Source organism: Lissotriton helveticus, chromosome 2_1 (assembly GCF_964261635.1).
Source record: "Lissotriton helveticus chromosome 2_1, aLisHel1.1, whole genome shotgun sequence".
Classification (NCBI taxonomy): domain Eukaryota; kingdom Metazoa; phylum Chordata; class Amphibia; order Caudata; family Salamandridae; genus Lissotriton; species Lissotriton helveticus.
Window position 1 is genome coordinate 1,258,904,033 of NC_136059.1, and position 22,806 is coordinate 1,258,926,838.

General features: G+C 41.8%; 1 protein-coding gene across 1 annotated transcript in view; it reads left to right on the forward strand.

Moving 5' to 3' along the window:
• Window positions 1-22,806, forward strand: part of STPG2 (sperm tail PG-rich repeat containing 2) — a 2,154,459-nt gene that overhangs the window by 627,216 nt on the left and 1,504,437 nt on the right. The window contains exons 8-9 of the mRNA XM_078677832.1: window positions 9,107-9,260; window positions 20,455-20,618. Coding sequence (XP_078533958.1) covers window positions 9,107-9,260; window positions 20,455-20,618 — 318 coding nt within the window. The remainder of the gene's footprint in view (window positions 1-9,106; window positions 9,261-20,454; window positions 20,619-22,806) is intronic.

A 22,806-nucleotide genomic window follows, 5' to 3' on the forward strand; every position in this document is an offset into this window, starting at 1 on the left:
TGCTCACTGTGCAACTGGATTCAAGCTAGCCTGGCTGATGGAGGGTGACATACCCTGAAACCGGTCCCAGGATGCTTGGTTCCGGTCCAGGGAGGACCTGGCTTGGCAGTTCGATCTGGATTGTTCCCATGAGGCACAGGGTCAAGACTGATTTGCATATGGCAAGGTCTAAACTGGGGTGGCAAGGTGAGCAAAAGAACAATGGATTTAACCCAGCTCTCTTGACTGGGGGTGGATGTATGATTCATGCAGCATTCCGGCTATCATTTGTTTACGTAGCACTTTCCATAATTGGCATTTCTAAAACAGTAAGTTTAAACCCAACTTCACCAGTAAGGAGGATTTATCATTACCATTCCAACCATATAAAACATGATAAAGCTACTTTTCTCTGATCTGGAATTTCAGAATAATTGTATATTAAGGAATTCCCAATGCTGGCCTTTGAGAGGGGTAGGCCTCACAGTTGTGAAAAATAAAATAGGCTGTTTGTTACTACCAGGTCATGCAAAACATAAAGGTACATGTCCTACCTTTATTTACATAGCACCCTACCCATAGGGTTCCTTAAGGCCTTCCTTAGAGGTGACTGATATGCAATAAAAGAGAGTTTTAAGGCTTGGCAAGTAGTTTTAAATGCCAAATTGAAGTGGCAGTTAACTGCACACACAGGCAGTGCAGGAGCAGGCCTGAGACAGGTTCCGTGGGTGGCACAATCAGTGCTGAAGCCCACTTGTGCCATTTGAAGTACAGTCCCTGAGTATATGGTATACCACTTTACAAAGGACTTACCAGTACAACAACGATTCCAATCAGGTATACACTAATGTCATCATGCTTAGGGAAGAAGCAGATGAACTTTAGCACTGGTTAGCAGTGGTAAAGTGATAAGAGTCATAAGACCAACAAAATGAATCAACAAAAAAGGGAGGTAAAAGGCAAAAGTTGGCGGAATGTCCACCCTAAGGATGACAAGTCTAACATTGCATGAGAGTGTGGAATAGCAGCCCACGCACAAGGCAGTTAACAGTAAAACTGAATACACCCACTAATTATGAGTGTGCCAAGAGTGTTAATTATCACTGAGCACACTGATTTGTAACTCAAAAGCTCAGTCTGCACAAAGAATAAATGCAGTCACAGAAATAACCAAGCAAAGCTGTCGGTAGCCATACCTAGGCTGTCAACAGTCCTGGTAAACCATTTAATAAATGTGGCCATTACTCAGGTGACTGTTGGTTTGAGGGAGCACCCATGATGAACCATGTTTACATTTGCACACTTTCTCCTTGAATGCAGAGATGAATCTGACAAAGCTTTCATGTGCAAAATAGTGGCTTAAATGTGCTGCTGCAGCAAAAATGCAGAAAATAACATACATGCACCAGCTTTTCTTCAGATAGACATAGGCATCTTTAGTAGGATACATTACAGTAGCAGGCACCATGATTTCCTATTAGCCTTGAGAAGGGGTGAGAGGTTTTAGGGATCTGGTAAAAAAAAACTGAGACCTTCCTTGAAGATAGGGCTTTGGGCCTCCTGTGCACATATTTAGCTTTATGGGCATACTTTTTCAGGTGTACTCAGTATGTGCATTTCACCATAGAGGTTGAGGTGAGAGGGCTTTGTGCATGTTCTCATTTACAATTTAAACTTTGAGATTGCTTACTATTTCTTCTGCCCTTTTGCTTTGAGGACAAAAAGGAGGACACCTTGGAAAAGGTGTCCTCCTTTTTTGTTGCATCCTCCTTTCAAATCTTGGTCAACTGGACTGTCTCTACTGGCACCAGTGACATTTTACACAGTCTAAAGTGTCCTCTGCTTATGTCTACTTTTCTTCTTCATTGACTAAATTTACGTCACCCAACTAAGGGGCTCATTATGATCGCGGACGGCTTGAGTCCGTCCGCGACCATCGAGGAGGAGGGAACCTCCGCATGACCTGCGGAGTTCCTTCCTGTCCAATTAGGATGTGACCGCCACCCTGGCGGTCACATCCTCTATTTTTAACATTGTGGCGGGTGCAGCTTCAAGCTGCACCCGCCGCAATGTTAAAAATGCATACATTGCATTTGTATGCAGAAAGCGGCAGGCACCGCGCGGTGCCTGCCGATTACTGTATACAAATGCAGGGGGGTACCACAGGTACCCCCCATGTGCACCCCCCACCCCCCTTCACCCAGGGGGCCCTCAACGGGCCCCCGCAGTGAAGCTCCGTATGCTTTTCCACGGCGGAAAAGCATTTCTTTTTGGGCATCCTAATATGGCTGGCGGTGTCTGAGAGACACCGCCACCATATTAGGGCTTTTCCGCCGCGGTTGTAAGCCAACCGCGGCGGAAAAGCTGCAGACATAAACCTGGACCCACCAGCCATCCTAATGTGGCGGTGGGTCTTTGGTGGGTCCGCTGCGGTTTTTCCGTATCCTCCGGGCCGGCGGTGGCTTCCGCCGGCCCGGAGGATACGGAAAAACCGGTATCCTAATCTGCCCCTAGGTTTGTTTTCTAAAACTGAGACTAAATTAGCCCTTTGCTCCCATGCGTTGCTGTCAGGATTCGTTAAAGAGAAGGGAAAGCTCTTTGTTGCATGGAGAAAGGGGGTGGGTAGGTCAGGGTAACTACTGATATATGTAGCAATTTTCTTTTAGGATAACTAAGTGGACAAGAGGGAGTGCAGCAGGGTGGGATGCAGTAATGGGAAAATAAAGAATAACTCATAATAACTTTATTTCTGCCGATATGGCCATAAAAGTACATTGAAAAAAGTACAGTTTTTACAATGAAGAGAAATTAAAAAAGACAATGGAGAGTCCAATTCACAGGTGCAGAGATATAAACACTGAAAAGATACAATATTTCCAAATAGGGAGAAAGGCCATTAATAGCAGCAGTCTGGGAAAAGCTTATAAAAAGAATATATCTTAAGATTATAAGTTAATATGTGAATATTAAAATCGAATTAAAACAATGTTATAAAAACATCGCAAGCATAAAAGGCCCAACCACTGGATAGTGTACGGCTAAAGATAAGATAAGGAAGTCCGTTTATCATTTACCCTCATTTTAGGCAGATTACTTTAGGCAGGAGTTTAAAGAAACTGCAGATAAAGCCCTCTTTGTTATCACGTTGCAATAGATAAGAGTCTACATAAAGGTTACAAGTTCACAGAAACTGCAGCTAGCAGATACCTTCTCTTGGACCACATTGCAAATAGAAAGTTCGATATTACAGCGACAGTAACTGGGTCACTGTCTGATTTTAGAATTCTAAAGGTTTCTCTATAATTACTGGTACCCATGTTTTTACAACATTGGATCACCCATCTTGTTCTGGGACTCCTATAGGCTGGACAGAAGAATACCACATGTATAGTAGTTTCTTCCTCCACTGAACACCCTGGGCAAAGGCGGCCTGCCCGCCTTCCCACTTGTTTGTGTGTAGAATAATTAGTTTCACAGTGGTGGAGCACATTCTAACCTATCAATTGGCTCCTACCTTCAGACCACACAATATGAAAAGCAGTACTAAACTGTATACAGCACACGAATGGGAGATGTAAACGTCTGGTAAGTATTGCAGTTTCTTTATTTTTCCTGCTGGTGCAGTGCCTCCTGGGTTCAGGCCAAGTACACTGCTTAATTTGTAAACATTACGTGCCAGGGCCTCCATCAGCAGTCCACTGCAGCCTACACCACCCATTGCCCCTGCCTGGGCTGCCAATGACATTGCCAACCCAGCTACTAACCATTACACTCCTACACGTGTGACAGTTCAAACTATTCCAGACCCCCAAATCTATAAGATTAGCACGAATGGCAGGTAAAAGCCATTTTTAACGTATATTGAATTAGTAAACAACTGTTGTACTCACTCTAAGTGAGAGAAACGGCCCACCATATGGCAGACTGTCATAAGTGCTGATGTTGCCAATCAAGTGCCGGTGGCGAACACCGGGAATCACTGTCTCTGGCCAAGTACAGGAAAGTGCTATCTTTTGCATGCTTCAAACTCTTTATTCTTTACTCCACAACTTGCAGCCATCCGTTCACTGCAACAGATGTTGCGTACGGTGCCTATTCTGCCAAAGTCAGCTTCAGAAAAATGAATGGACTCTACTACCCACACACATTGTGTTGATTGTTATTCAGTTCTCATATCTGGTCAATGTCTTTGAGTGGAGGGATATCTATAAGTGGGGTCATTATTTGTTTGAGAGAATAAAGGGTGGTGCACAGCAATTTGAAAACAGTTTATGGCTGTGTAGATAGAAGTTTGGGGTGCGCTCATAGGGTTGTGTTCCCGTCTTGAACACAAGTAGACATCAGCTATGGTTGTGTATGCATAGTTAAATGCGGATACATCCCCTGAAGAGACACTCGAAGAAAGATTTCATAAATGTTGTATTTAGTTCTGGATATTTATTTTTCAACGTATATCACCAAAATTTTACTGATATTATATTCATATCAATCCATAGTTAGTCGAGGAATAGACGACATGGGTGACTCCGATGCATTTCGGGCGGAGCCCTTTCTCAAGGAGCACTAGAGAGAAGAACAGGGGAGGGATGAGGGTGAGGAAAAACAGGTAACAGTGAAACAAAATAAAACTAAAACGGAAACAATCCGTATGGATGATTTATGTGCCGATCAATAAGTGTAGTCGCTGATATTTCATAAACGAACACGAGGTGTTAAGGGTGTGCAAAAAAGTGGTCTATGTTAGCGAGCTAACTGGGAAGTGCACATATCGTTATGCGGGCGTGGGGTGAAGTTGAAGTCGAAGGGAAATTACCGTGAAGCTGAAAGGTCACTTACTTCTATTCCGTTGTAACGCAACGCGTTACTTCATGAGTGCAGGGTCTGAATGAAGACGCTGTGGTGGAGTGCAAAATAAACGCGAGTGAATTAGAACTGAGGGTGATAGAAATAGTGAAGGGACTAAAGTAGTAAGTGTGACAGCGAAATGGGGGCCATCTTGGAGTGGTGAAGTGTGAGGACAAAAAGGTAAATAGAAAAAGGTATAAACAAACGGCTGGGGGAACACAAAAATGAACAATCAAAAGCGATAAATAATAAACCATAGAGTCAATGCTAGATCAATTACAGGTAGCAGCTATATTCGGTACGATCGTTCAGTCCAAAAGGTTTCAGTGTCTGTAAACGAAACATCCATTCCAACTCTCTTTTGAGTAATAGTTTGTTGTTATCGGTTCCTTCTCTTTTAATTACTGTCTCCAGAATGATAAACTGCAATTGGGCGATGGTATGGCGAGATTCATGGAAGTGTGTGGCGATGTTAGATTTCTCATTTTTGAGTCGTATATTAGATTTGTGTTCGTTCAAACGAGTCTTGATTTTTCTTTCGGTTTTTCCAACGTATAGTTTACCGCAAGGGCACTTCAATGCATAAATTAAATTGGTGGAGTCGCATGTGGCATTGACTTGAAGTTTAATGGCATTGCCCTTCATTGGATGGCGGATGGTGTTACCTTTTATGACAGAGTTGCAGTGATTGCAATTTAGACAAGGTTGGGTGCCTTTGTAGTGTGTCTCATTGGTGGTAGGTCTTGCCAATATTTCTTGAATGTTCTTGCTCCTAGTGTAGGCGAACAGGGGAGGGTCAGAAAACATGTCCCGAAAATCAGGTTCCATTTGGAGGATTCTCCAATGTTTTAGTATAATCCTCTTGTAGATGGAGCTAGTTGTGGAATATTTGGAGACGAGCACCATGCGTTGTTGTTCTTTAGTGGGTGTTTTGGTTAGGGCTTTTTGTCTTGTAATGTGTGCCACTCTTGTCTGTGCCTCAGTTAAGATCCGTGCTGGATAGCCTCTGTCAAGGAAGCGATCATGCATCTCCTTGGTGCGTATGTTGGACGTAAGCTCATCCGAAACTATACGTTTAACACGTAACATCTGAGAGAAAGGTAAGTGTCTTTTGAGTGCCATTTGGTGGAAACTGCTATAATGTAGTGTGTTGTTACGATCAGTTGTTTTACGATGAAGATCGGTGATGAATCCCTTTCGGGTGTTTTTTATGTTCACATCCAAAAACGTGATCTCAGTGTCACTGATCTGCCATGAAAGTTTAATTCGTTCATCCTTGGAGTTTAGTTCAACAAGAAATTGGTTGAGAGTTTCTTTGGTGTCTGTCCAGACAAAAAACAGGTCGTCAATGTACCTGACGTACATTCTGATTTTTTCATACATGTTGGTGTTGCCATAGATGTTGATATTTTCGAAATTCTCCATATATATATTGGCATACGAGGGGGCAGCGCAGTTTCCCATCGCCATTCCAGATAGCTGGAGGTACCATTCGTTATCAACTATGTATGAAAAAATCAGAATGTACGTCAGGTACATTGACGACCTGTTTTTTGTCTGGACAGACACCAAAGAAACTCTCAACCAATTTCTTGTTGAACTAAACTCCAAGGATGAACGAATTAAACTTTCATGGCAGATCAGTGACACTGAGATCACGTTTTTGGATGTGAACATAAAAAACACCCGAAAGGGATTCATCACCGATCTTCATCGTAAAACAACTGATCGTAACAACACACTACATTATAGCAGTTTCCACCAAATGGCACTCAAAAGACACTTACCTTTCTCTCAGATGTTACGTGTTAAACGTATAGTTTCGGATGAGCTTACGTCCAACATACGCACCAAGGAGATGCATGATCGCTTCCTTGACAGAGGCTATCCAGCACGGATCTTAACTGAGGCACAGACAAGAGTGGCACACATTACAAGACAAAAAGCCCTAACCAAAACACCCACTAAAGAACAACAACGCATGGTGCTCGTCTCCAAATATTCCACAACTAGCTCCATCTACAAGAGGATTATACTAAAACATTGGAGAATCCTCCAAATGGAACCTGATTTTCGGGACATGTTTTCTGACCCTCCCCTGTTCGCCTACACTAGGAGCAAGAACATTCAAGAAATATTGGCAAGACCTACCACCAATGAGACACACTACAAAGGCACCCAACCTTGTCTAAATTGCAATCACTGCAACTCTGTCATAAAAGGTAACACCATCCGCCATCCAATGAAGGGCAATGCCATTAAACTTCAAGTCAATGCCACATGCGACTCCACCAATTTAATTTATGCATTGAAGTGCCCTTGCGGTAAACTATACGTTGGAAAAACCGAAAGAAAAATCAAGACTCGTTTGAACGAACACAAATCTAATATACGACTAAAAAATGAGAAATCTAACATCGCCACACACTTCCATGAATCTCGCCATACCATCGCCCAATTGCAGTTTATCATTCTGGAGACAGTAATTAAAAGAGAAGGAACCGATAACAACAAACTATTACTCAAAAGAGAGTTGGAATGGATGTTTCGTTTACAGACATTGAAACCTTTTGGACTGAACGATCGTACCGAATATAGCTGCTACCTGTAATTGATCTAGCATTGACTCTATGGTTTATTATTTATCGCTTTTGATTGTTCATTTTTGTGTTCCCCCCAGCCGTTTGTTTATACCTTTTTCTATTTACCTTTTTGTCCTCACACTTCACCACTCCAAGATGGCCCCCATTTCGCTGTCACACTTACTACTTTAGTCCCTTCACTATTTCTATCACCCTCAGTTCTAATTCACTCGCGTTTATTTTGCACTCCACCACAGCGTCTTCATTCAGACCCTGCACTCATGAAGTAACGCGTTGCGTTACAACGGAATAGAAGTAAGTGACCTTTCAGCTTCACGGTAATTTCCCTTCGACTTCAACTTCACCCCACGCCCGCATAACGATATGTGCACTTCCCAGTTAGCTCGCTAACATAGACCACTTTTTTGCACACCCTTAACACCTCGTGTTCGTTTATGAAATATCAGCGACTACACTTATTGATCGGCACATAAATCATCCATACGGATTGTTTCCGTTTTAGTTTTATTTTGTTTCACTGTTACCTGTTTTTCCTCACCCTCATCCCTCCCCTGTTCTTCTCTCTAGTGCTCCTTGAGAAAGGGCTCCGCCCGAAATGCATCGGAGTCACCCATGTCGTCTATTCCTCGACTAACTATGGATTGATATGAATATAATATCAGTAAAATTTTGGTGATATACGTTGAAAAATAAATATCCAGAACTAAATACAACATTTATGAAATCTTTCTTCGAGTGCCTCTTCAGGGGATGTATCCGCATTTAACTATGCATACACAACCATAGCTGATGTCATTATTTGTTTGACAGTGGGCTTCCTCTCATGTATGAAATCATTTTATTAGATTGAGGGCCAGATGTATGAAGCTCAAATGGGTTCGCAAACGCCGAAATTGCGAACTCATTTGAGCAAAATGGTATGTATGTAGCAAATTTCAGTGCAAAAGAAGGAATCGCAAATTTGCGATTCCCTATTTTGCGATTACATTTATGGAATCGCAAATTTTGCGATTCCTTAAATGCAATGTATGAAGCAAAAAAAATGTGCTAATTGTCCCTAAGGAATCGCAAATTACCACCAACTTCAAGTTGGTGGTAATTTGCGAATTTCTTGAAAAATGCCAATTTTTTCATTTTTCAAAGTGCCATGTGATGCACATACATGCCCTTAGGGCATGTATGTGCACCATATGTGCACCCATGCTTATTTCAGGAGTGCAACAGGGTGTCCTTTGGACACCCCTGCACCCTTGAAATTATTCTCAATTTGCGATTAGCAAATTGCGAATCGCAAATTGAGAATAATTTCACATTCATTCCTATGGGCCTCCTGGCCCATAGAAATGAATGGGAAATTATTCCTTATCGCTAAAAAATAGTGAATTTCTACATACATACCATTTTGCAATTCTCAAATAGCGAGTCCTTAAAAATCGCTATTTGTGAATCGCAAAAGTGTATCTTGATACATCTGGCCCTATATTACTAACTTTACTCACTGCCTGTAAGTGTCTTGGGTATTTCATATTTAGTCTTACGCATGCTAAATTTAGTTGCACTGTGGTATGGTGTTTTACCTGGAATAACTTTAGGTTACATTTATGATCTGCTGAGAAAACTTGATAAAAGATATTGAAATATATAAATAATAAACAATCTCTTGTTCTTTGCTTCTCTAGAGGTTTGTACCCACAGCATCTGCCACCCCTGCTCCCGGCACATACAATGAAGTGCGCACAGCCTTTGAGACTTTAAAGAAGACATCTGCAGTGGTACCATTCGGTAAAACGGCAGCACGGTTCACTCGAGAATCCAGGGTGCCAAAGACGCCAGGTTTGCAGATATTTTGTTCTAGTAACACCGCCACTTTTATTTCATATCTTTCTATGAAACATGTTCTAGAAATATAAAAAAGACAACATTTGCTGCTCAAGCACAGTAGAACAAAAAACAAAATCACATGGATTGAGAGTAGGGCATTAAGGGCAAGATGTACAAAACATTTTTGCAATTTCAACCAGCCCGATTCACAGAATCAACCCGTTAGCAAACTCAAGAAATCATTTTTGTATGTATCAATACCAATTTGCAATTCAGTAACACATTTCTGAATCGCAATTTGGAAATGTGAATATATACTGATTCGCTATTTAGAAAGGGCATGTTGTATGCGTCCCTCCAAAATACCATATCTGAATGGGATGCATTAATGTTTGGCAACCGAAGCCCTGTCCCAAAATATTAATATTTCATTGACACCTCGAAGGAGGCAGTAGTAACCCATTTCGAAATGTACAGGGATACAAGACCCCGAAAACATGCAGAATCAGGTGTGTTCAAAGTGAACAAATGGTTGGGTATGTATCGCATTTGTTAAATACCCACCACAGAGTAAGTGTATTTACTTTGTGCATCCCTTTTTTCAAGGTGGAACTCTGCAGCATGTATGGATAAAGGGAGTAGCAACAGAGGTAGATCTGTGGACAGAGGGTAGGGCTGTTTGACCAAGGTGGGAACAGAAACACCCTACCATATCCAGTTCAGAGAGTAAAGATAGACACCTGATAAGTAGCAACTCTCAAGTCAACCCCTCATCTGCCCATTACTGAACATGGACATACCTCCCCACACATTCAGTTGGGCAGGCCCCAAAAAACGAATAATATAAACCCCAATCCTAATTTACAATAACAAAGCACTCAGATGACTGGCCCAGGAGAGATGATTTACTAACTCTGACCTCTTGTATACTCGAGCCATTAGGCTAATTTAATCTGTATAAGTCTCCTTCACTGATGAACATTTAGTTCCGATCCCTGAAGCAAAATTATATACCACTACTTTTAACCCTGGTAAATTAAGCCTATTCCCAAGGCATCGAAGGAACCCTAACTGCATGGAGTTAAACACACACTCCATGAGAGCATGTGTGTGGTAAGCAATGTCCCTTACTAAGGGTAGAGAATGTTATATCCTGTTTATTATAGATACTTGGCTAGACGAGGCCTCTGGGCCTAGCCTAATGTATTCCTTGCCAGGTAGCAATGACACCTTGAGGGCAGATAGGCCTAAAGGGAAAGGAAGAGGGTTTGCAATAATATACAGATTTAATTGAAAATCAGAGCTGCCAATAAGCTTAGAGAAGACTCGGTTGTACATGTCCTAGATCCACATGTTAATGAATAGATCTCCTAACAATCCACATTCTTTTGGCATGGACTTTTGAGAACATTCCCTTATTCAGATCTTGACTAACATGCTCATAGTAGAAGATTTTTATTTCTGATATGATCCAGTGAATTTATGAAAATGAATGTACTCTGCAGTGGGGGGGGGTGAGACCGGGGGATTAAAAAAATAAAAACACTTACCTTTTCACCAGCCAGTAACCGAAGCACCTGGGACCCAGCCTCCCCACAGCCAATCACAACGCTGCAATGTAGCGTTTTGATTGGTCTGAGCGCCTTGGATTGGCGCTCAGACGGGGACAGGGAGGATTTGCATGTTCATCACCAGGCTGTGTAATGCAGACTGGTGAAGAAGATGCAGAGTGCGCATGACTGTTTGGCTTGCCCAAAAGGGTCGGTCAAGCAGTCATGCCCACTTAAGGAGTGAAAACCACTCCTTCCCTGCTCTGCCCAGCCCGCCCCACCGAGAGCCACTGAATTTAATCGGAAAAATACAATGATAATAACGGTACGTTATTATCTCTGTATCTCTGCTTCTGAGCAGTGGGTCAACGCTCCTCCGCCATAGCAGAGAAGCCGCCACTGCAAATTGGGAACAAGCTGACACACTCCTGAGGTCACATTCTAGACTGAATTCTCACCAAAAAAAACTCTCAAGCAGTTGTTATTAATCTGTTGGCTGGGGACCCATGGGGGTCCATGAAGCCTACTCAGGAGGTCCGCGTAGGCTAAGAAAATGTAATAATATTCACCGATTATTAAAGTGCTTATGAATAAAGAAGTAAAATGTAAAACTGAAATTTCTCAATGTTCTTTAAATGTGAAGGAGTTTGGAATTGGAGGTTAAAAATTACATTAATATCCTCAGATTGAGTCGTTGGAGCCGTGCAAGTGCATCAAACAGAATATAGCATGGGTGATAAGTGGCCTCAATGGAATTTAGAAATGCTCCATCCTCTCAATGAAAATTAAAAATTTGAGTTTTTTTTATATGTTTGTGAATTAAATAGAATATTTAATCATTTGTGTATTTGTTTAATGAATGCCTGTTTCTGTAAATTGTGTGTGTTGTTTTGTGGTTCAAATCATAGAAATTGCTTAGGCTTGCATCCCCGGCTTCCAGTAAAGACTCAGTGGTGGTCCCCTCAATAATGATTAAGTGGGAGTCCATAGAAGTCAAAAGGTTAAGAACCACTTCTCTACTGTAAACAGTTGCTATAGTCTGCATGGATTAAATCAACCATAGGGCATTCCTGTTAACTCTGTTCTTTCACCATGTATAACCTCAACCTATTTCATCAGAATGCGGAGCACAGAACCTATGCTAAGCTTAATACAGTCACCTTGCAGGAATACCTTAATTTCCCAAAATCCATATTAAATACAAATCTGACACTTAAATGATATGTTGACAAAAGTAGGTCCCATCAAATTGAGCAGATACAAAAAGGGTCTAAACATAACAGCTGCATTACCCCAGAACACCAGGAGCTAAAACGAGAAGCGAGAAAAATGGACTATAATTGGCAGAAAAATAGGACAGTAGAAAACCAGCAAGGTTCAAACAAAATAAGGAACGTCTACTGGTAAATTATCTTTGAGAGCAGTAAGAAAGAAATAACCTATACAATTGGCCCAGCTGAGAATGCCTGCAAAGAGCTCTTCAGAGTCCTAAAAAACACTGCAGATCCAAGTACCCGTACAAACGCCTTAAAGTAATCTCAGGGATAATATAATACCATGCAAGATTACTTCCATAGCCAAATTCTGAATATCAGAGCTAAAATCAGTGACCAGAAAGACTCTATTCAGGTTGAAAGAGACATGGTTGTCAGAAAGCACTAATTTTGTAACCTGTATCAAACAAGAGCAATTTATGCTGCCCCACCTCTCTGAACCCATTGCCAACCATACACAAAGTGATATGCTGGTCAGAAGTAGACCAGGAGAAAGGGAAAAACTGACACTGAATACCATCATTCTGCTTGGTCACATAGCTGAACACTGTGTGCAGATGGAGGACTGTTGATATTAACTATAAGACGACACCTTTAGTGATGTTAGCGATATCAGTGCATCACCTGATTTCTAATATTGTACATGATATACCTTTAAACTAGATCAGGATCTCCAACACTTTATGTGTTGATGAAATTCCGAGCTTCTATATTACACGAACATGATCTGTGATTTGGATTATATTCAATGAGACAAGTTCATCAACTCAACACCAAACAAGTATCGAAAGAAAGTTTATCAAAGCCTGTGAATATCTGAGTGTCCTTTTACTCCCCATGTAGAAATAACAAGACACAAAAAGTATGAGCTCGTAATCCTCAAAGGATAGATCCTCGAAATATGAATTCATATCTTTAAGTGAAATAGTTTCCTAAAATACTTTCCAGAATTCAGTTCAGCTTTTTGTTGACTTTCAACGATTACAACATTTTAGACCTGAGCCACAAAGGTCAATTTACACTTTTGTATAAATTAGCTATTCTTTTGGTATTCACAAACTAAAAATGTACTAATAGTAATTTTATGACAGCGGAAACTCCACAGTGGGGGCGAAGAACTCAGCACATACAAAGATAAGACAGGTCTATCTTTTTATTAAGCCTGGGCTGAGTTCGCAAAGTGCAAAACTAACTCAGCCGCGCAACGCGGAGCTCCGCAAGCAGCGGAGTACATTGGATAAATGCTGTTTGCAGTGATTTTCAGTGCCAGGTGCTTCTCTGCACTGTGCATTCATCGCGAACGGCACCATACACAGCGCAAGTGGGCGCTGCTTCCTTTCTGCCACTCGAGTAGATTTTTACTCAATCAGCAGCTTTCTTAACGCGAAATATAGTTTCTCAATACGAGCGGTCGTGAGCATACGCGACCACTCGTAATTAGAAACTTGACCACCTGCGTTAAGAAATATCACCGGGAGGTTGATTTTCCACGCTCGTGCTCGTCAACTTGATGTTGACAATCGCAAACGAGGAAAAATCTCACCAGGAAGTGGATTTTCCTCGCTCGCACTCACCAACTTGATGTTGACGAATGCGAGGGAGGGGAAAATCTCAGCTCCGCTGAGTTTTTCAAAACTTCGAGAGCTCCACGTAATGCGGAGCGCGAAAATCTCCGCAAACTCTACGAGCGGAGCGGAGCGGAGGTCACCACCCAGACTAACTTGTTATGTGCGGAGTCTCTACCATTGAATAAGGAAGTCTCCTGGTTTTCTGACAATCAGGCTGTAGTGCTAGTAGAGGCAATGAGTCAGGTCTTACTGATGTCCAGAAATCCATCTGCAACATCCTGGATAAAGGAGGATGACTATATGGTGGTTATTTCTGAAACATCAATCTAATGGTTCCATTCCTTTCAGAATAATAGGGCCCAAATCACAAAAGCAATCTGAGACAAAAGTCTAACTTTACGACTTTTGGTATTCACAGAGGTCATTTATGAGTCGTATCTTTACATCCGCAGTCGGGCCCGAATGTCCGGCTTTGGCCATACTCTCCCCACCAGGGCCGTACTTTCCTTCTGGAGCCATACTCTCTGGCTCAGGCCAGATGAAGTGTAATCAGTGGGCCAGAAAAGAATTTTTACAAAAAAGAACATTAGGAACCTGTGATAAATGGTAGAGGAGGTCAGAAATACTGTTTTAGGCATGGAAAAGGGTGTGGCCAGACACTGCATCATATACCAGAAAAGTTTGCTCCTTTGCATCATGATACATGCAGGCCACAATTTCCACTCCCATTTGTGTTGATTGTACTGTTGACACTCCAATCAAAACTAAAGTCAACACTGAAGGGTGTGCAAATTGTGAGCTGCATGTACCATGATGCAAAGGAGCAAACATTTCTGGGATATGATGTAGTGTCCGGCCACATCCTTTTTCCTGCCCAAACTGATTTTCACGACCTCCTCTACCATTTATCACACATTCCTAATGTTCCTTTTGTACAAATTGCATTCCAGCCCATTGATTACACTACATACGGCCCGAGTTATAGAGTACGGCCTGAGCTGGTGAGTACAGCTCCAGCCGGAGAGTACGGCCCAGGTGCAGAGAGTACTGCCAAAGCTGGAGATTCTGGCTCTGAAGATATGACTCATTAATGACGTCTGTTAATACCAAAAGTCATAAAGTTAGACTTTTGTCTCAGATTGCCTTTGTGAATCGGGCCCATAAAGTAGTGAAGCCCATGGTGGGTAATTCTTCATGTGCCACTAAAAGACTCAATTTGAAATTCCTCATGGCTCCTTTCTCTCCCTGATATTGTTCAATATCTATGAAAGCTGCTGCAAGATCTTCTTTGCCCCCAGAATGTATATTTTCTTAACTATGTAGATGACATGCAGTTTGTATTCAACCCCTCCAACAGAGAAAGTGTTGATAATGAAAAAGTCACCAAGGTAATCAGTATTACGCCTCAATGAGGATTGTGATTGCTCACGATCTGTCAGGAACTTGAAACAAGGGTATTCTCCCACCGGGAGCTTTCTCCCACCTTTAAGATGGGGAATTGTCAACTAGTGCCAAAGAAAAATGTTACATCTCTGGGAGTAACTTTGATGACAGAATGTCGCAAGAATTGCAGATTCAATCATTTCATCCACTGGCCACCATCCCCTTCTGCTCGTGTGTTGTAAACCACTCCTGGGGGGGAAAATAGAGCCACTATTGCTATGACAATAGAGGGTTCTAAGACAGACATTTGCAGTGCTCTATCCTGCATCCACAGTTAATATAAAAACAAAACAGGTTCTACAGCATACCTCTATCATGGCAGTAAAGGAAATTTCACACTGACATCACATTAGTGCTGTGAGAAGAGACCGGACTGGTTCCCTGTGGAGCAAATAATTCAATTTAACGCACTTACATTGCCACAAAAAGCAAAGTATGGTTCCATAGCACAGCAGTTGAACTCCATTCCATTCCTTTTTTCTCCTCTAGAGTACTTTATAATTACAGCTCAGTCGTCTCCAAAAAGCAATATCCTTACTAACCTTTGCTGAATCAGGGAGCAGCTGCAGAAGTTTGGAAAAACTGTTGGTTTTCAGCTGTGTGGTAAACTGTCCCATATTCAAACAATTGAGAACTTCAGAGTATGAAAGAGGAGTTGATTGATAGTGTGCAGTTTGGGGTAATGTGGGTATTGTCTGATCGAATTAGCATGGATGTGATCAGATCAGCCGAGAGGGAAGCTGATTTCTTGTTCATTATGATTTTACTTAACTTCAAATTGCTGACCCCTGAACACTATTCAGTTATCATTGCTTTTGTGCAGTATATCAAAATGTTTGGCCATCCACCAGACAGGAAGGAAATTACTATTTGATCCTTCTGATCTTCTCTGTGAAGAATTCATCCAATTCTTTGCATTTTTTTCTCGATGAGTTTATGCTTTTTGAGTTATCAGACCTAATTAATGTTTGATGATGTCAAGCTGTTTTAGTAGACATTTCTAACCTGATTCAACTGTATGCTGAAGAATAAGGCTTTTGTGTCAAAGATTTTGTTTTGGGGTTGTCTTCTCGATTCACGAAGTGAGAGGAGGTTCCAGGCCGATGAGATTTTTCTCCATCTACATTCCTGTAGATGTAGTTGTTTTCTATCTTCATTTAGCTCGAGGGAAAAGCATTGATATGAGTTCTTTATTTGTTGCCTCATGAGCTTAGGGGGAGTCAGCACTTTCATTAGATTCACCGTGGTATTATCGTAGTGAGTGGCCATTTGAGTTGCAGAGTAATCTTGGGTGTGAATCAGTAGATGAGCATTGATTTTCACAGCGAGGACATGTGGGTTTATGTGTCTTATGTCTCTATTTGATTTTTTAGGCCTAACTGCTTGGACTTTTGATTGAGTTCTAATTAAGACACTGCTGTCAAGAAAAGGATCCCCTTGGGCTTCTTTTTAAAGCATACAAGTACCTTCAGTTGTCATACATACACCATTCAAATCATCAACAGTTATGCAAAACCAAAAAGATAATATAATTTTTTTTTCTATTTTATTATATATATTCCTCTCGGATTTCAAAATATCCAGATAAAAACAAATTAATACAAAACATACATATCATCCAATATACATGGAATGATCAATAAGAAATTAAAACAGTTTAAAATCACACAGTCTAAAGGGCTGTGACAAATCTTGGAGACATAGAACCCAATTTCATCAAATTTGCCCACCTAGTCTTACAACTACATAAACCAAGGTCAACAGTATTTCTTTTTGTCGTTTTCCTTTATGACCCTTGGTGCGCTCTGGTGCTTAGAGAACACAAAAAGACGTGTTTCAGTGTCACAATACGGATATGCCACCTTCTTCAGGCTTAACGAGACAATTCAATGTCTCCCCATACAATCACAAATGGTGGGAGAATTCTTCTTATGGTATGGTTGCTTATAGTCTTCAGACCACACCAAACCAGCCAGGGGATATATTGCAAAAAACCTGCCTTAATTTATTTCTTCTTGTTCTTCTTGTTACCGGTGTTACTTGAGCCGGGAACTCCGCTTATCATAAGCGGCGTTCTTGGCACACCTGTATTTATCGAACAAAAAAGAAACAGAGTGCGGAGCAGGCGAGGAGATGTTTTCATGTCCCGGTTACTGGATTTATATAAAGAAATTTGGCTGAACCGGAGTGAATAGGAGATTATTCGCCACGGCTCCGGTGGCGGTGGATGACTGAAGTTTTAAAAAGGGAAGGAGCGAAGTTCGTTGTTATCTCGCATCTGTGCCCCCATTCTATATAAGTAACAAGAAGAAAGAAATTAAGGGAGGAATTTTGTGCAATAGTGTTGACCTTGGTGTATGTAGTTGTAAGACTTGGTGTGCTAATTTGATGACATTGGGTTCTATGTCTCCAAGATTTGTCACAGCCCTTTAGACTGTGTGATTTTAAACTGTTTTAATTTCATATTGATCATTCCATGTATATTGGATGATATGTATGTTTTGTATTAATATGTTTTTATCTGCATATTTTGAAATCCGAGAGGAGTATATATATATAATAAAATAGAAACAATTTTTATATTATCTTGTTGGTTTCGCATATCTGTTGATGATTTGAATGGTGTATGTATGACAACTGAAGGTACTTGTATGCTTTAAAAAGGAGCCCAAGGGGATCCTGTTATTGACAGCAGTGTCTTCTTTTGGTGTCCTGGCCCCCTTGGCGAGTGGGACCCCTCTCTCCTAATTTTGAGTTCTAATTAAGTCAAGGAGTAATGGATGGGGTGGTGGTCAGGACCACTCGACAAGTTGTGTAGAGTTGACAAAGATGTTATCTATCTTTCCAATCAATAGGTGGAGTGTGGCTCCCTTAGTGTATGTCGTTCGTTGCAGAGTTGTGCTGTTTAAGAAGGTGTTCAGTTAAGTTACTGGGAATCTGTTTGATTCTTCCATTGGAAGTTGAGATTGTCTACAAAGATGTTCTTTGAAGTGAGGGCCTGGCTTGAAATGTACACCATTAATTCTTTGATGAAAATGTGATTGTTCCCTGGTGGTAGTAGAGGATGGTAATCCTTGTAGGGGTTAGATTTGATGCACTGGAACTCCACACCCAAGCATACAAATGAGAAGAGTAGTATACAATTTGGAGACATCTGAGTTTAGCATATTATCGCAGATGACAGTGACTTCCCCACCCAGTTAACCTTCTCAATCCTACTGTAGGATGGCCACTTAGGGAGAAACCAGTGGGGCGATCAGCAGTGATGTGTGTTCAGTGAGCCTAGCCGTGAAGAGGAATGTGGTATCAGAGTTGCAAGTTAGGATATACACTGCTATATTAGTGCAATGTTGGCTGCAAAACAACAGTTGTGAATGATGCACTTAATTTTGGTGTGCGTCTGCTTGGTGAAGTTAAAGCGAACTATAAGGACATAGATTTGGTTAGTGGAACTGATTCGAGTAACTGAGGTAAGAATCTTTTCCTCCTGCTTTCAATTACCTGAATACTGGATAAGCTCTGTTTTGGGGAGACGGTGCTCTCAGCTTATAAGATGTAAGTAAACTGTCAATTTAGTTGTGTGAGCGGTCATTGTGCGCTCTGTTTTGGGCGATGTGCTCTATTGCATTTGAGCACAGATTGCTAAAGGGGAATCATATCAATGGGGTTTAGGCTATGTGGAGTAAAAGAAGAGAGGTGCTGTTATTTTTTATAGTATAGATGGCTTTGGTGAATTTTAGGTCTGCGGACATCGAGTTGATAGTAAGTGGTGAATCTAGTTTATGTTTTTGATGGTTGACAGAATGTGGTGTGGGATCGCGTGCCGGGATTGCAATGGAATAAGGGGTGGGGAGTTTCTCTTATATCTAGCTGAGGGATGACTTCTGTCATTGGTGGTAATGATGTGAAACTATGGGAGCGACAAGGGTTTGAATTGTGTCAGTGGTTTATACTGTGGCTATATGTCATATTAGTGACCTTTTAGGTTGGGGGAGGAGAAATGGTCATTGAGAGTGATAGCGAGCGGTATGGAAGTGGTAGGGTTCAGGGAAGGCGATAGAAGTAGACTTACAGGAAGTATATGGGGCAGTTACAAAGATGGCAGGGGAAGGAATGAGAGGGCTGTTCGGGCTGTGTCTAGTAGTGTTAGGAGATGGAGGGCTAGTAAATTGGTCTAGGAGAGGGATTTGGGTAATGGAAAACCCACTTAAGGGGGTTTGTGGTATCAGCGGCTGTGAGGGCACCCACCCCCTTTGAGGTGGATTGAGGTGGTGCCTGTGCTCTAGATGAATGATTAATTTTAGCGTTGCCATTTTTAGTGTCACAAAAATTGACAAATTGTAAATTGAACTTTTTCCGATTAATGCCTAGCTGCTTGGATTATTATGTTGCTGTTGTAATTGGAGATTGGAGACTTTGGTATTGAGATTGGCAGATGGACAAACCCAAAGTGTTTTACCGTATGAGAGACTCCAACGGAGTGAGTCTGTATGCATATATGTTTGTGTGAACATTTCCTTAAAATGATAATTGCAAGTTTTTGCCTCTATTGCCGGGCACAAACCCTTGACACTCACTCTGGCTGCATATGCAGCAGGGGCGGGGCAACTCACATTAGCCCATACGGAGCTGCCGCCGCTGAGTCCTGCACATTCATAAGTGAAACACTGTATGCAAATCTACTCTGATCTTGCCTTTGTGAACAGCTTTCAGATTTTAAGGGGTCAATTTACAAAATAATTTATGAGCAGGGAAGTTGTACCACAGGCATATTATTTTACGTGCTTTTATATGCCTTTGTGACACAGCCCCGAAAAATCTGAGACAAAGTCATTTTTTTGTATAATCTATAGGTGGATTTAATCCTACAGGATACGCCTTAAATTTGACAGCGTATGCTGCTGATTGTGGTCTCATATGGTAAAAGGTTGCTTTTGTTCCTGTAATGTCTCCACGGCATGGCATTTTCCTAGTGGTTAATTTGTAAAAGAAATCGGTGCCGTGACTCTCGTCAGGAAGCAGCTTGCACCAGCCCATTTCTCCTGTTTGCACCACCTAAAACAGAACCAACTATAACCACGAAAGAGAGGATGTGGTGTAATGAAAAGAGCTGCCGACTTCAGGTCTATGCGTTGGCTCAGCATCCTGTGAGTTCGGGCAAATCACTTAATCTCCCTGGGTCTCTTTTGTGATGCTCATGAAAAGTGCTGGTGTTGATAATTAAGTGCTGGTGCTGAGCACCGGAAACCACTGGCTCAAATTAAGCACATTTTCCAGACAAACGTTAAAAGTAACTTTCTTCTGATGTAAAAGTGAAATGTTCGTAGTGAAGCACAGTAGTTAATTCTATATGTTTTTCGCCTTACTACAGGTCCGGGAGCCTACAATATTTTCGAATTGGGTGTCGCACATGAAAGCCTTAAAAAAGCTTACCAGGAAAGCTGCCAGAAGGGAGTGTTTGGTTCTTCAGCTGCTCGCGCTCTGGCTGTCTCAAAAAGTGAATCTGTTTGGACTCCTGGTCCGGCTGATTATCGGGTAAGTTACAAAAGAGCTCTTTGCAGGGTTGCGAGACTACAAGCTACCAGTTTAAATTAGCTTATTCTGGTGGGTAGCAAGACGACATTACCACTGGAAACTTGAGGGGGCACACTAGGCATGTGGAGGGGCCCCCTCCGGACTCAATTAGGAGCTCTCCGGCCAGAGTACTGTGCTGAGGGGGGCCCCTGGAGCTTGGAATCCCCCCTTACCAATCGGGCTGTGGGGGGCTGTGTTATGCTACTGGACATTACAGTTGAATGTGTTTGCTGGTAATAACACCATCTCATGCGATACCTCCCATTGTGTCTCCGACTTTACAGAAATGCCACAATCCATAAGGGATAGTCACAAGGAAGCTTGTAGTGTTTTGGGGCGTATTTCTGTGGTTGTCTGTGTGGGTCTGTGTATTTGATTAAGCCCTCGAAGTTAACTTTTTATTATTAGCATATATTGTTTCATTATCATGTATGTATAAATGTACTTTCCCATACTTTTCTAGGCATTTCACAAATGTATCCTGTATGTTATTCCCTTGCCTTTTTTTCACAGTAACACACAAACTGCTTTGCAAAACTTCTCTCTTTCCATTCTGTGGTACAAATGCGATCACCGTAACACTTCAAGCTTTGTTTTTTAATTTATGTGTGCCCTATAGAGGCAGGTGCCTTGCTTGTCCTTTCTGAAATAGCAGGCTTTTTCTTTTGCTTACTGATGCTGAACTCGGCAGAAGGTCTGTTGGTGTTCTTGAGGCCCCCTCCTGGATATGCAGTTGGAGTTAAGCAGACAGAGATGTGTGCTTCTGGTAGAATAAGTGCGACAGATCACACCTCTAGAGGCAGATGAGTGTGCTGTGTAAGATGTTGGCCTTCTTCAACACAGACTGGGGCCTGGGGCTTCAGCAGCCGCCATCTTAGACTGGACTGACTTGCTCAAGGGTCAAGCCTGATTTGCATACACCTGGATACAACTGAGGTGGTATAGTGGGCAAAAGGACGATGGGTTGGAATGCTACCCCGAGTGATTGCAAGTGGTTAACTTATTGCAAGAATTCCATCAAATTTTGTGTGTTTGAGGTTGCTCAAACTTTAGCAGATCACTTGGTGGTATAGTAGGCCAGTGACATTCAAGGCCATTGGGTACTCAACATGCATCTTCAAGCTATCTTTTTGTGATCTGAACAGTTATGTCTTTGGGGCAGGGAGTTGCAGTCTCTGGTTATTGTGGGAAAAATATGTTCTCTGGAAAAGTTTGATGTGCAAGAATGTGCTGTTTGAATTTTGTCAGGTTCGCTATGTGTTGATACGGCGGGATTTCTGATCTATTGCTATAAATCTAGATCCCAACTCAGGTCGACTGAACCGTTGATACCTGTCATAGAGTAAAAGGCAATCCACTACTAGGTCAATCAATAAGGACTTACACCACTCTAAAGAACCACTTACTACGAATAAGTTTTAAAAGTTTATTATAAAGCCAAAGTTAACTGGAGATACAAACATCTCAAAATAAGGTTCAAAAGATATACTGGTATCAATACAAACATACATTTTCTAAATGCTCTTAGTCGGCAGAAGAATATCACCAAAACCAATTCAAAAATCATCAGAGTTGCAAGAATAGACACAAGCTGTAACTTGTGAGTCATTTACAGAAAGGAAGAAAATCCAGATTAGACTGTCCCTACACTAGACTAAGTGACATCCCTACTTAGCAGAATCTTAACCTAAAAAGGTGTCAGCCGTGTTGACTTCCAAAGAAGATCACTCACTTCCCTTAGTCTTCGTTGAATCGGTGTCTCGCAGTTATCCTATCTGCCTACCCATCCGCTCTATTAGGTTCCTCAGACCATCTGCCCTAACTCCACCCAGGGGTGCTGTCCCTAATACAAAAATCACATTTACAATAGAAACGCCCTTTAGAGACGCCCCTCACGTGGTGTTGGTTCTGGCATTTTCCATGCTGATACTCCTCTGGGCCCCATCGTTAGCATTGACCTTGCTTCTCAGTCTCTTCTCCGGCAGGACGGTACCCCCCAGGAAATTCCTGAAGCCTCCTCCAGGCCTGTGCCTGGCTCCCTGAACAAAACTCTATTCATCACTCTCTTGATTGGAACCTCCTCGCACCTGCAAACAGACATTTGTACAGTGGGCCCCAAATTCCGGCCTCCACCGTATCTTCTAAGTCG